General features: G+C 43.9%; 1 protein-coding gene across 1 annotated transcript; it reads left to right on the top strand.

Moving 5' to 3' along the window:
- Window positions 1-5797: 5797 nt before the first annotated feature.
- Window positions 5798-13503, top strand: LOC117885819 (olfactory receptor 12-like; the record flags this gene model as incomplete). The annotated part of the gene is made up of 2 exons (XM_034787304.1): window positions 5798-6704; window positions 13469-13503. Coding segments are annotated over exons 1-2 (942 nt in total), but the record flags the coding sequence as incomplete, so codon positions are not given.
- Between the last annotated feature and the right edge of the window lie 1402 nt (window positions 13504-14905).

Below are 14905 nucleotides of genomic sequence, written 5' to 3'. Positions count from 1 at the left end.
AGGTGAAGAGGTATTTCTGCATCAGTCCTGGCTATCCACCAATGGGGTGAAGGAAAACAACATCAGTAAATTGTGATCATTTTCACAGGCTGGCAAAAGAGACAGCAGAGCACAGAAAATCAACATCAACAGCAAACAATATTCAAGAAGTGGCATAAGATTCACAAAGTTTGAAGGACTTTCTTAAGTATGTAACCTTTATCCTTTCAGTATTCAACTTTTGTCAGAAGGGATACATGCTAATATGAAATATGCTAATCTGCATTTTTAACAGAAAAATGTTTGGTGGAGGAAACATGAGTGTGAATGAGTTTCAGTGTGTCTGAATGAGAATGTCTCCTAGACGAGTAGGTTGTCAGATTTTTAAAGCAGCCTTAATTTAAATAATTTGCTGCCTTAAGGTGATAACATAGATGTATAGATTCATAGACTGTAAAGCCAGAATGGACTGTGAGATCATCTAGTCTTATCTTTTGTATTATGCCAGCTATAGAATTTCACCCAATTACCCCTGTATTGAGCCCAGCACTGTCTATTAGACTAAAGCATATCTTCCAGAAAAGCATCCAGTCTGGATAAAATGACATCAACAGATCGAGAATTCAACACTCCTTTTGTTAGTTTGCTCCAATGTTTAATTTCCCTCACTGTTAAAAATCTCTGCCTTATTTCTAATTTGAATTTGGCTAGTTTTGATGTTCAGCCATTGATTCTTGTTATGCCTTTCTCTGCAAGATGAAAGAGCTGTTTAGTACATTATATTTTATCTCCTTTTATGCCATGATAATTTAACTGGCAGCACAGAGACTTGGTAGAAGAAATGTCATGACTGGAATAATGGTATAGAGGGGTATAGCTTAATCAGGAATGATAGGCAGAGAACAAAGGGAGGCGTTGCATTATATAGCAAGAGTATATACACACTTGTTCTTGGGTCCAGGTGGAGGGGAGACACAGATAGTTGAAGGTCTCTGGGTAAAGCTAAAAGAAGAAAAAAACAGGGGTGATGTTTTGGTAGGGGGATAGAGGTCTACTATACACCACCAGATCAGGAAGAGGAAGTGGATGAGGCTTTTCTAGAACAATTAACAAAAATATCCAAAACTCAAGACCTAATAGTAATGGGGGACTTTAACTACTCAGTCTTCTCTTGTAAAAGTAACAAGGCAAAACAAATATTTGGTATGTTTTTGGAACATGCAGGGGGAAACTTTTTTTCAAAGGGTGGAGGAAGTAATTCGGGGGACAGTCATTTCAGACTACGGGAAGGAATTGGTTGAGAATCAGAAGACTGAAGGCAAATTGAGTAAAAGTGATCCTGAAAAGATAAATTTAATGATTCTAAGGAAAGGAAGGAATGAAAGCAGCTAATAAGGACAATAGAAATAATAATAATAATAATTAATAATAATAAAAAAACAGCCTAACTAATCCAGCGAACTGGCATGTAAAGTCTCATGAGGAGATAATCTAAGGGGAAAAGGAGTTTATGAGAGCTGGCAGTTTCTCAAAAATGCAATATTAAAGGTGCAAGAGCAAACTATCCCTATTTGAAGGAAAGACAGGAAGAATGGTAAAAGCCAAGATAGCTCCATCACAAGGGACAAAATCAGAAAGGCTAAGAGACAAAACGAATAATGCGTAGCCTATGTCATAAAAGGTAAAAAGCAGAGGTTCTTTCATACTATATTAGGAGCAAGAGAAGAAAGAACAAAAGTGTAGTTCCTATTCTGAGTGGGAAAAGAGAGCCAATAAAGGATAATATGAATAAGGCTGAGGTATTTAACATTTCTTCAGCTTCAGTCGTCACTATAACGGTTAATGGTGACCAGATATATAACACAGTTAATTTTAACAACAAAGGAAAGAGTATGTTGAAAAATATATAGATAAGTGACATACTCAAGTGAACAGGGCCTGATGATATTCATCTTTGGGTACTTAAGGAGATAGATGAAGCAATTTTAGAACCATAACAATTAACTTCAAGAACTCATGGAGGATGGATGAGGTCCCAGATGTTTGGAGAAGGGCAAATATGGTTCCTCTCTTTAAGAAGGGGGAAGAAAGAGGACCCAGAGAATTGTGCATCAGTCAGCCTAACTATGCTATCTGGAAAGATACTGGAACAAATTATTAAGCAATCAATTTCCTTCTTTGACAGGATTACTGACGTAGTGGATGGGGGAAGCTCTAGATGTGATATATCTTGAATGTTCCACATGACATTCTCATAAGCAAAGTAGGGAAATGGGGTCTAGATGGAATTACCATACGGTGGGTACAAAACTGAAAGACATTATTCAAATGATTATCAATGGTTGCTGTCAAACTGTGAGGGAGGGGACATATGTAGTGGGAACTGAAAGGATCTGTCCTGGGTCTGGTATTATTCAGTATTTTCATTAATGACTTGGATAATAGAGTGGAGAGTATGTTTATAAAATGTGTGGATGAAAACAATCTCGGTGGGGTTTGCAAGCACTTTGGAGGACAAGACTAGAATTCAAATCGACTTAGACAAGTTGGAGTCTTGGTCTGAAACCGACAAGATGAAATTCAATAAAGAAAAGAACAAAGCACTACACCTAGGAAGAAATAAATTTGCACAACTATAAAATAGGAAACATCTAGCTATGTTGTAGAACTCCAGGAAAGAATCGTGTTGTAATGAATCACAAACTGAATATAAGTGAACACTGAGACATAGTTGTGTAAAAGGCTAGTATTCTAGAATGCCCTAGCAGGAATGTCCTATGTATGATATGGGAGGTAATTGTTCCTCTCTACTTGGCATTGTTGAGGTTTCAGCTGGAGTAGTGTGTCAGTTCTGGGTACCAGACTTTAAGAAAAATGTGCACAATTTGGAGAGCATCCAGAGGAGAGCAACAAAAATGATAAAGTGTTTAGAAAACCTGACATATGAGGAAAGTTTAAAAAAAACTTGGAATGTTTAGTCTTGAGAAAAGAAGACTGAGCCGGGTGGGGCAAGACTGATGACAGTCTCCAAATACGTTAAGATGTGTTATAAAGAAGAGATACGTCTATTGTTCTCAATGTCCACTGAAGACAAGATGAGAAGAAACTGGATTAATCTGCAGCAGAGATGATTTAGGCTAGATATTAGGCAAAAAACTATAGGAATAGTTAAGCACTGGAATAGAATCTTCAGATGCTGCCATAGATGCCAGTGACAAGACCCAGCTGCCATTCATCTGACAGAAGAGAAGCATATCTATGGTGGCTATCAGTGAATCCCCTTACAATCTGAAGAATAGTACAGTAGAAATGAATTATCCAGTTATCACTTATGCTCAAATAAATTTGTTAGTTTCTAAGGTGCCACAAGTACTCCTGTTCTTTTTCCAGTTATCAGTGGAACTACTCTGGGAATAATGTAGCACAGAATGTGAGCCAAGGTGGCAGAATCTGGCACTAAATGTAAGTAACCAGCTTATTTTGAAGTGCCTTTTAGTTAAAATAAAAGTCCTCAGATTCTTACTAAGACTTTAGTCCTTCTTTATTCAGGCAAAACTCCCTTTGAGTTTACCTTTATAAAGACATGAAGGTAAAAGCTCACAAATGGAACCCATAAAATCTCACAAGAGAAGATATAAGTGTAGCAACAATAGAAATGTAGGACTGGAAAGGACCTTGAGATTTCATTGTCCATTCCCTTGTGTTGTGTTCTTGTCCTGTCTTCAGTGGACATGGTGAACAATTGCTCACAGTTCTCTATATAACAGCCCTTAGCATATGTGAAGATTCTAATCAGGTGCCCTATGTGTCCTCTTTTCTCAAGACTAAACATGACCAGTTCTTTTAACCTTTCCTCATATGCCAGGTTTTCTAAACCTTTGATCACTTTTGTTGCTCTTCTTGAGACTCTCTACAATTTGTTCAAATCTTTCCTAAAGCATGGTGGTCAGAATCAGACACAGTACTTCATCTGAAGCATCACCAGTGCCAAGTAAAGTGGGACAATTACCACTTGTGTCTTACAGATGACACTCCCATTAATAAACCTGAGAATGATATCACCCTTTGTCCAACTGCACCACGCTGTGGACTCGTATTCAATGGCTGATCCACCATAACTTCCAGATCCTTTCCAGCAGTACTCCGACCTAGCCCATTTTGTAGCATTGTAGTTGATATATTCTTCCTAAGTGAAGTAATTTCCATTAGGGCTGTCAAGCGATTAAAAAATTTAATAATGATTAATTGCAGGATTAAAAAAATTAATCACAATTAATCCAACTGTTAATAATAGAATACCATTTATTTAAATATTTTTGGACCTTTTCTACATTTTCAGATATACTGATTTCAATTACAACACAGAATACAAAGTGTATGGTGCTCACTTTATATTTATTTTTATTACAAAATTTGTTGATTACCCCCTGCACACTACTGCAATAATATTTGTACAAAATATGCCTGATGAGGTATCATTCAAAAACTGATAACATGAGGTATCATTCAAAAACTGATAACACACCAGTCAATAATATCCAGGAGAAATGTATGTGATAATGCTGCATGTGGAATTCTGGATACTCTCTGATATTGTTCTTTTAAGTCTGTGCTTTTAAGTCTGAATAGAGATTTAAATCAGGCATGTCAGGGGGAGCTGATAAAAGGTTCTCTCCAGATAATGGAAAGAGACCCACACCTCAGACCAAGTGTGGCCAAATTCAATGAGCTATTCATTTGTATTGAAGGCTGCAGGAAGAGATCATTTGCACTGTAACAATCAGCAACGCGGGAGAAGGCAGCATGGAAACTACCCCAGACAGCCTGATGTCCACAGCCAGCAGGGAAAAGGAACTTTATCTATGGACAGTTGTAAGAAGAACACATTTCAAAGTTTTTTTGGGCTATAAAGAGAGGGGGAGTGAACCCCTAAGTAAACCTTCACCTGAGGAGACAAGGAAAACCAGCACCTTGGACTCGGTTTGGATCCCAGCTGAATGCTAATGGCCATTACTGCTAAAGACAGACTGGAGATTAACTTCCCTTAGGTACAAAGGCTCTAACTTATTAAGTTAGGTCTCAGCTATTAGAAAGTGTATTTTTACTTGTGTTTGTTTGTAACCCTGTCTGCCTGTATTCTAGCTACGCGGTGTCACTTAATCAAGTCTTTTATTTAATAAACTTTTGTTTTACTTCTCCTGTAAACTAATCCAATGCTGTGTTTGCAAGGAAGTGTGTCTATCCCCCAGTTAAGTAAATAAACTGTAACATACTAGCTCTTTAACAGAGCTGCAACCTTCTGTGAATGTACAGGGGTAGTTGCTGTGCATTGCAGAGAAGGAGATTGGGGCCTGGAGTTCACTGACTGTTACCTGCTAGGCAAGGTTTGGGCTGGAAAACCCATGAGGAGTTTGCTGGTGGGGAAGACAGGCTGGTATGGCAGGGAGCTAACATAGTCTAATCACCAACCTAGCTCATACTTGCTGAGGCAGAGAGGTAACACAGTGGCTCACAGCTCTGGGTATCTCCAGCAGAGTGTGACATCCACCTGACAGCACTTTAATATAAACCACATTTCCCTAGTTTGCTTATGGGAATGTCATGTGAAGTGCATCAAAAGCCTTACTAAAAGCAAGTTATATCATGTCTACAGCTTGACAAATATCCACTGGGCCAGCAGCCCTGTCAAAGAAGGAAATAAGGTTGGTTTGGGTCTTTTCCCCATTACCATCCTCCCTCTTTTCATTAAGCCCTTCACTGCATCATTTGCCCATTCATTAATACTTATCTCATCCCTTTTCCCAAGGATTTATCAGCCATGGCTCCAGTGAGAGAGGGAAACTGCACAGCAGTCACGGAATTCATCCTGCAGGGGTTTGGAAAGGGACGAGGTCTCCAGGTGGCCCCATTTGTGATATTTCTGGTGATTTACATAGTAACAATGATGGGGAACACCATCCTGGTCCTCATCATCAGAGCCAACTCTCACCTCCATACACCCATGTATTTCTTCCTCATGAACCTGTCCCTTGTAGACCTCTGCTATTCCTCCACCATCACCCCAAAAGCCATGGTAAGCTTCCTATCAGGGAGCAAAGCCATTTCCTATAACGGATGTGCCACCCAATTCTTCTTCTTCGGTCTCTTCATCACCACTGAAGCATTTCTCCTGGCAGTGATGGGGTATGATCGATACACTGCCATCTGCAACCCACTCCTCTATCCAGTCACCATGTCCAAGTGGGTTTGCATTCAGCTGATAGTGGGATCATATATCTGCGGCTGTGTGAATGCCATTGTCCAAACAAGCTTCACCTTTACGCTGCACTATTGTGGGTCTAATGAGATTGATCATTTCTTCTGTGATGGCCCTCCCCTGATAAATCTGTCCTGCAGTGACACGTTCCTCAATAATATTGTGATGTTTACCTTATGCGGCTTCATCATAGCAATCACTGCCCTGATTGTGCTTATCTCCTACTTTTATGTCATCTCCACCATCCTCAGGATTCGCTCTGCTGAGGGCCGACGCAAAGCCTTCTCCACCTGCACCTCCCACCTGGTGGCTGTGACTTTATTTTATGGGACCACTGCTTTCATGTATGCCCAGCCCACTTGGCTGTCTTCTCTGTACCCAAGGAAAGCAGTATCAGTGTTTTATACCTTTGTCATCCCCATGTTGAATCCCTTCATCTACAGTCTTAGGAACAAGGATGTGAGAGAAGGTTTGTGCAGGGCTATGGGCCACAAATCCATGACAAAATGAATCTTGCCATTGAACATAGAGACTGAGCACACCGTGACAGGGTTCTTTTTAATTTGTACAAAAAAATCTGGAGTAACAAGAAAAAGTAAAACCAAATTATGACAAAATGTTTCATTGTCTTTCTTCTTTATTTCTTGTTCATCTATAACACAATGAGTTTTTGAGATATGTGGGTGGACAAGTAGTGTAACAGCTCATCTTTCTGTCTCGCTTTCTGTTTTTGACTGTTGTTACCACCTGCCTCTCTGTCTCTCTCTAGGTAGTTCTCCAATTAGACCTGTGCACATCAGTGGCTCTGGAGATTATTGAGAGATTTACAGTATCATTTATGGAGACTTTTGTGCTACTAGACTTGAGACAACCACTCACTGGCTTGGCTAAAAGAAATATTCGTCACAATTTTCCCTATAATTGTCCTTTTTATGAAGCTGCTGATACTTATTACCATTATCTAGGGGTGCCTGGACGAAGAGGGACACAGGGCTGATGCTGTATGTTTATTTCTCTGACAAGTGAAAATATAGCCTGTTAACAGCAGGAAAGTATTTCCATGGACTTCAAACTCTTATGTATATTTTTTCCTATAATCAAAGAATAGGTCTGAGCCATATCCAAATCCTAATTACATTACTGTACACCACAGAAGGACCTAGGCATTTAACTGATATTTTAAGTTCCTAAATCCAACATCTGAGTACACTGAGATCCACAAACCCCTGCTCAGCTGCAGCTTCACTGGTATTGAAGACCTCCTGAACTACCACTGGAAGGAGTGGATGGATCCCCTGGTGCTTGGCCCATGCATGGGGCTCTCCACCCCTCATTCCCACCAGTGCATACTCCAGGGGGTGAGGGCAGCCTTACCACTCACCTCTCAGGTCTTCCATGAGTGGGCCCTGTGGAAGGGTGCTCCCCACCCACCCCTCACAGGCCCCTGCCCCATGAGACATCCCTCCCCCTAGAAAACCCGAGCCAGCTGCAAAACCTGAAGCCACTCCATTTCCAAACTGCTCCTGGGAAACAGCTGTACACACTCATTCTCCACACTTTCCCTTTCCTCAAACTCGTGTCCTGCCCCAACACTAGCGGTGGGATCCCCACAACATGTGGAGGGGGAGGAACCCTGGTGGGCCAGTCTGTATTCCACCTTTGCTAATCAGAATGGAAGGATGGGGACAGACAGTTAAAATCATAGAATAGTAGGAATGGAAGGGACCTTGAGAGGTCATCTAGTCCAGTCCCCTGCACTCATGGCAGGACTAAGGATTAGTTGGACCATCCCTAACAGGGAGTTGTCTAGCCTGCTCTTAAAAATCTCCAATGACAAAGATTCCACAACCTCCCTAGGCAATTTATTCCAGTACTTAACTATCCTGACAGTTAGGAAGAATCTCCTTGCTGCGTTTGTGTGTTCTCTCAGTGTCCATCCCAGCTCTGGCACAGCAGACCCCAAGCAAACTGCCCAATGACCACATGATCTGTTAAGATACGAATGCACCCAGCCAGGTTTATTGTCAATGAAGCACGGTCCTAGCTTCACATACTAGCACATGTATGCCCATGACAATGGACAAAGCTCAGTGAATGGCGGGGCTTTCCATTTCCCCCTTAGCTGACCAAAGATGCTCCCTTTGAGACTTCATTTTATACACCAATACAAACAAGTTATGTGTCACCTCTGATGTATCAGGGTGCCACCCTCTGACATATTAGGGTGCCACCCATTGCCTTGTATCTGTAGGTTTGATCAAAACATCTCTATTCATCATGCTGTCATCCTGACTTTCTCCTTAAAATGGGTCAGTGTGTTCCTATTATCTTTGGGGAATGTGTTTGATATAGGGGTGTTCTGGTACCACCCTTCTGGAATGTGCTTGTGTAATAGGTCCTAGCCGGGGCTCGACCCTTCCGGGCAGGAGGGGAGCCACACCGACTCACTACTGTGGGAACAAGCAGTCAGTTAGTCCTGAAGCTCCGGCTCTTTGGTGCAGGGTCGGAGCAACCACAGTTAAAGCTCAGGCCCTTGACTGCAGGGGCGGAGCAAACACAGTGAAGCTCAGGCCCTTGACTGCAGGGGTTGAGCGAGCAAACAGTTCAGAGCCCAGGCCCTAGATCAGGGCAGGGCAAACACAGTTAAGCTCAGGCCCTTATTTGCAGGGAGCTGAGCCAGCAAGCAGTTCAGAAGCCCAGGCCCTGGATCAGGGCGGGGCAAACACAGGTAAGCTCAGGCCCTTGTTTGCAGGGGGCTGAGCGAGCAAATAGTTCAAAGCCCAGGCCCTGGATCAGGGCGGGGCAAACACAGATAAGCTCAGGCCCTTGTTTGCAGGGGGCTGAGTGAGCAAATAGTTCAAAGCCCAGGCCCTGGATCAGGGCGGGGCAAACACAAGTAAGCTCAGGCCCTTGTTTGCAGGGGCTGAGCAAGCAAATAGTTCAGAGCCCAGGCAAGGCACGCCTAGGCTTTCTGTAGCCGAGTGTTGGGTGAGGGGGATGCCTGCCACCCGTGAGCGGGGGTGGCAGGGGGGAACACAGGCCCACCCACTCCACTGCGTTCCAACCCGGGGCCCTAGCAGCGGTTACTGCCGCTGCTGGTCAGTGGGGTATCCAGACCGCAACACACTGACATTGGCTCACATTCAGTTGCAGCCGGACCGGAGACGGCTACCCCCGGGCCACTCCCGTGATCCCCCTCAGAGCCTACCTCGTTCGTCGCACCAGGCTCAGGCCAGTCCATCTGCATGGGCTCCTCTCGGCCAGGGCTCGGTGGCAGGTCCGGTAGCTCTGCCGGGAAGTCAGGCCAACGGTCCTCAGGCGGCTCCTCTGGGTAGCAGCAGGGGCGGAGGGGTTCGGGTACAGTCTCACCCTCAGGATTGGTGGGGTGAGGCTCCCAGGGATTCTCCCAGTGACGGGAGCGGACGGGCTCCGGTGGCTCCTCCTCGTAGCGTGCCCGGGGTAGCTCGGGCCAGCTAGGGTCCAGGCCTCGGTCTTCGGCGGTCTCCTGGCCGGGATCTCCCGGCCACACGTCTGCTCCCTGCGGTGGCTGGCCGCCAACTGAGCTCTGGCGGCCGGCCTTTATACTTCCTGTCCCGCCCCTTGACTTCCAGGGGGTGGGGACAGGCGGTGGTGGTCCCAACCACTCTGGTGCCTGCACGCGGGCTCCCTCTTCTGGGCAGGAGGGGAGCCACACCGACTCACTACAGCTTGCATGAGTGCTTTGTGCCTAGCACCTCTTAGGAATATGTGGTTTTGCAATATCAGCCCTATGCTTGCCAAATTCTGAGAGCAGGTCCTGCCTCTTGCTCACAACTTAACTTTGCTTTATATCAGCAAAGTTTTAACTACTTTTGCCCAGGCCTCAGGACTCATATCAGGCCTCTGATACATGGGCTTATGTTTCAGGCCCTCTTTCTACTCTTACAACATTTCTCTTACTACACAGCCCAAACTGCCCTTGTTGCAATTTAAGCCCATTTCTTCTGTCATTATTTAAATCATTGATGAAGATATTGAATAGAACTGGACCCAGAAATGATCCCTATGGGACCCCATTGATATGTCCTTCCAGCTTGAGTGTAAACTGCCGATAACTAATCTCTGGAAATGGTTTTCCAACCATTTACCACCTAATAATAGCTCCATCTAGGTTGTATTTCCCTAGTTTGTTTATGAGATGGTCATGTGAGACAGTATCAAAAGCCTTATTAAAGTGAAGATATGCTTCCCCCCATCCACAAGGCTTGTTACCCTGTCAAAGAAAACTATTAGGTTGTTTTGACATGATTATCTTCTAGGTGTTTGCAAATTAATTGCTTAATTATTTGTTCCATTATTTTTCTGGGAACTGAAGTGAAGCTGACTGGTCTGTAACTCCCTGGATTGTCCTTATTTCCCTTAATATAGATTGGCACTATATTTGCCCTTTTCCAGTCCTCTGGAATCTCTCCCATCGTCCATGACTTTTCGAAGCTAATCACTAATGGCTCAGATATCTCCTTAGTTAGCTCCTTTAGTATTCTAGGATATATTTCATCAGGCCCTGCTTCCTTGAAGACATCTAACTTGTCTAAAGCACCAGAGGGTCCTGTGGCACCTTTGAGACTAACAGAAGTACTGGGAGCATAAGCTTTCGTGGGTCAGAACCTCACTTCTTCAGATGCAAGTAATGGAAATCTCCAGAGGCAGGTATATATCAGTGTGGAGATAACGAGGTTAGTTCAATCAGGGAGGGTGAGGTGCTCTGCTAGCAGTTGAGGTGTGAACACCAAGGGAGGAGAAACTGTTTCTGTAGTTGGATAGCCATTCACAGTCTTTGTTTAATCCTGATCTGATGGTGTCAAATTTGCAGATGAACTGAAGCTCAGCAGTTTCTCTTTGGAGTCTGGTCCTGAACTTTTTTGCTGTAAGATGGCTACCTTAACATCTGCTATTGTGTGGCCAGGGAGGTTGAAGTGTTCTCCTACAGGTTTTTGTATATTGCCATTCCTGATATCTGACTTGTGTCCATTTATCCTCTTGCGTAGTGACTGTCCAGTTTGGCCAATGTACATAGCAGAGGGGCATTGCTGGCATATGATGGCATATATAACATTGGTGGACGTGCAAGTGAATGAGCCGGTGATGTTGTAGCTGATCTGGTTAGGTCCAGTGATGGTGTTGCTGGTGTAGATATGTGGGCAGAGTTGGCATCGAGGTTTGTTGCATGGGTTGGTTCCTGAGTTAGAGTTGTTATGGTGCGATGCATGGTTGCTGGTGAGAATATGCTTAAGGTTGGCAGGTTGTCTGTGGGCGAGTTCTGTGGTGATCTGGAAGCCTACTTTTGCCGCCTCCGACTCAAAGAATACTTTCATGATAACACTGAACAGCGCACTGATACACAGATACCCTCCCACCAACAACACAGGAAGAAGAACTCCACATGGACTCCTCCTGAGGGTCGAAATGACAGTCTGGACCTATACATAGAATGCTTCCGCCGACGTGCACAGGCAGAAATTGTGGAAAAACAACATCGCTTGCCTCATAACCTAAGTCGTGCAGAACGCAATGCCATCCACAGCCTCAGAAACCACCCTGACATTATCATCAAAGAGGCTGATAAAGGAGGTGCTGTTGTCATCATGAACAGGTCTGACTACCAGAAGGAGGCTGCCAGACAACTCTCCAATACCAAATTCTACAGGCCGCTTTCCTCAGATCCCACTGAGGAATACACTAAGAAACTGCACCATCTACTCAGGACACTCCCTACACTAACACAGGAACAAATCAACATACCCTTAGAGCCCTGACCGGGGTTATTCTATCTACTACCTAAGATCCACAAACCTGGAAATCCTGGACGCCCCATCATCTTGGGCATTGGCACTCTCACTGAAGGACTGTCTGGATATGTGGACTCCCTACTCAGACCCTACGCCACCAGCACTCCCAGCTATCTCCGTGACACCACAGATTTCCTGAGAAAACTACAATGCATTGGTGACCTCCCAGAAAACACCATCCTAGCCACCATGGATGTAGAGGCTCTCTACACAAACATCCCACATACAGATGGAATACAAGCTGTCAGGAACAGTATCCCTGATGATGACACAGCACAATTTATTGCTGAGCTCTGTGACTTTATCCTCACGCACAATTATTTCAAATTTGGTGACAATATATACCTCCAGACCAGTGGCACCGCTATGGGCACCCGCATGGCCCCACAATATGCCAACATTTTTATGGCTGACCTGGAACAACACTTCCTCAGCTCTTGTCCACTCATGCCCCTTCTCTACCTACGCTATATTGATGACATCTTCATCATCTGGACCCATGGGAAGGAGGCCCTGGAAGAATTCCACCATGCTTTCAACAGCTTCCACCCCACCATCAACCTCAGCCTGGACCAATCTACATGGGAGGTCCACTTCCTGGACACCACCGTACAAATAAGCGATGGCCACATTAACACCACCCTATACCGAAAACCCACCGACCGCTACGCCTACCTTCATGCCTCCAGCTTCCACCCCGGTCACACCACACGATCCATCGTCTACAGCCAAGCACTGAGATACAATCGCATCTGCTCCAACCACTCAGACAGAGACCAACACCTACAAGATCTTCACCAAGCATTCTCAAAACTATGATACCCACACAAGGAAATAAAGAAACAAATCAACAGAGCCAGACGTGTACCCAGAAGACTCCTGCTACAAGACAGGCCCAGAAGAGAAACCAACAGAACTCCACTGGCCATCACCTACAGTCCTCAGCTTAAACCTCTCCAACGCATCATCAGTGATCTACAACCCATCCTGGACAATGATCCCTCACTTTCACAGACCTTGGGAGGCAGGCCAGTCCTCGCCCACAGACAACCTGCCAACCTTAAGCATATTCTCACCAGCAACCACGCATCGCACCATAACAACTCTAACTCAGGAACCAACCCATGCAACAAACCTCGATGCCAACTCTGCCCACATATCTACACCAGCAACACCATCACTGGACCTAACCAGATCAGCTACAACATCACCGGCTCATTCACCTGCACGTCCACCAATGTTATATATTCCATCATATGCCAGCAATGCCCCTCTGCTATGTACATTGGCCAAACTGGACAATCACTACGCAAGAGGATAAATGGACACAAGTCAGATATCAGGAATGGCAATATACAAAAACCTGTAGGAGAACACTTCAACCTCCCTGGCCACACAATAGCAGATGTTAAGGTAGCCATCTTACAGCAAAAAAGTTCAGGACCAGACTCCAAAGAGAAACTGCTGAGCTTCAGTTCATCTGCAAATTTGACACCATCAGATCAGGATTAAACAAAAACTGTGAATGGCTATCCAACTACAGAAACAGTTTCTCCTCCCTTGGTGTTCACACCTCAACTGCTAGCAGAGCACCTCACCCTCCCTGATTGAACTAACCTCGTTATCTCCACACTGATATATACCTGCCTCTGGAGATTTCCATTACTTGCATCTGAAGAAGTGAGGTTCTGACCCACGAAAGCTTATGCTCCCAGTACTTCTGTTAGTCTCAAAGGTGCCACAGGACCCTCTGGTGCTTTTTACAGATTCAGACTAACACGGCTACCCCTCTGTAACTTGTCTAAGTAATTTTTAACTTGTTCTTTCTCTGTTTTTGCCTCTGATGCTACCTCATTTCCACTGGCATTCACTGTGTTAGATGTTCAATTGCTACTAAACTTTTTGGAGAAAACTGAAACAAAAAAGTCATTTAGCACTTCTTCCATTTCCACCTTTTCTTTTATCATTTCCCCCCTTCCCCACCTCCATTTAGTAATGGGCCTACTGTGTCCTTGGTACTCCTCTTGCTTCTAATGTTTTTTGTAGAATGTTTTCTTGTTACCCTTTATGTCTCTAGCTATTTGAATATCATTTTGTGCCTTGGCCTTTCTAATTTTGTCCCTACAAACTTGTGTTGGTTTTTTTATATTCATTCTTTGTAATTTGACTTAGTTTTCACCTTTGTAGGATTCTTTTTGAGTTTCAGATCATTGAGAATCTCCTCATGAAGCCAGAGTGGTCTCTTGCCAAATTTCCTATTTGTTCTATACCATGGGATAGTTTGCTCTTGTGCCCTTAATAGTTTCTATTTGAAAAACTGCCATCTCTCTTGAACTGTTTTTCCCCATAGACTTGCCATGAGTTAATGTATCATGAGAATGAAAACAATGTTTGGACAGACAAACTTGGTTTTAAGTGCCTCTGACATATAAGTTTTATTGTTGTTATGACAAGAAATGTTTTGATGATAAGAGATCATGAGATATTTGCTGAAACTAGGAGAATTGGTCACCCACTAGGGGTTACTATGGTGATCCACTAGGAGTCACTATGAGTTATGTGCTCTGTTTAATTAAGTTATAAAAGGTTAAGTAAAATATACATTTTGGAGCAGTCCAAGGGATCTTCTCTTTAGTCCAGGATCTAACTTGTAAACTCCCCAGCAGCTGGACAGAGGGAGGGCCCCAGAAGCCTGGCTGTTGATCACTCAAAACCATCTCAGACTTTGGGTAACTATCGTTTGGGGTGCTCTTAACCTATTGCCATTGCATACATGTATGTGTGCTTGAGAACTAATAAAAAAGTAAGTTTTAGATAAAAGCACTCTGGTTTGTTTCAATCA

The sequence above is a fragment of the Trachemys scripta genome, chromosome 12 (genome assembly GCF_013100865.1).
Source record: "Trachemys scripta elegans isolate TJP31775 chromosome 12, CAS_Tse_1.0, whole genome shotgun sequence".
Classification (NCBI taxonomy): Eukaryota; Metazoa; Chordata; order Testudines; family Emydidae; genus Trachemys; species Trachemys scripta.
The sequence above is the reverse complement of the archived record's forward strand: the minus strand, read 5'-3'. Positions and strand labels throughout refer to the sequence as shown.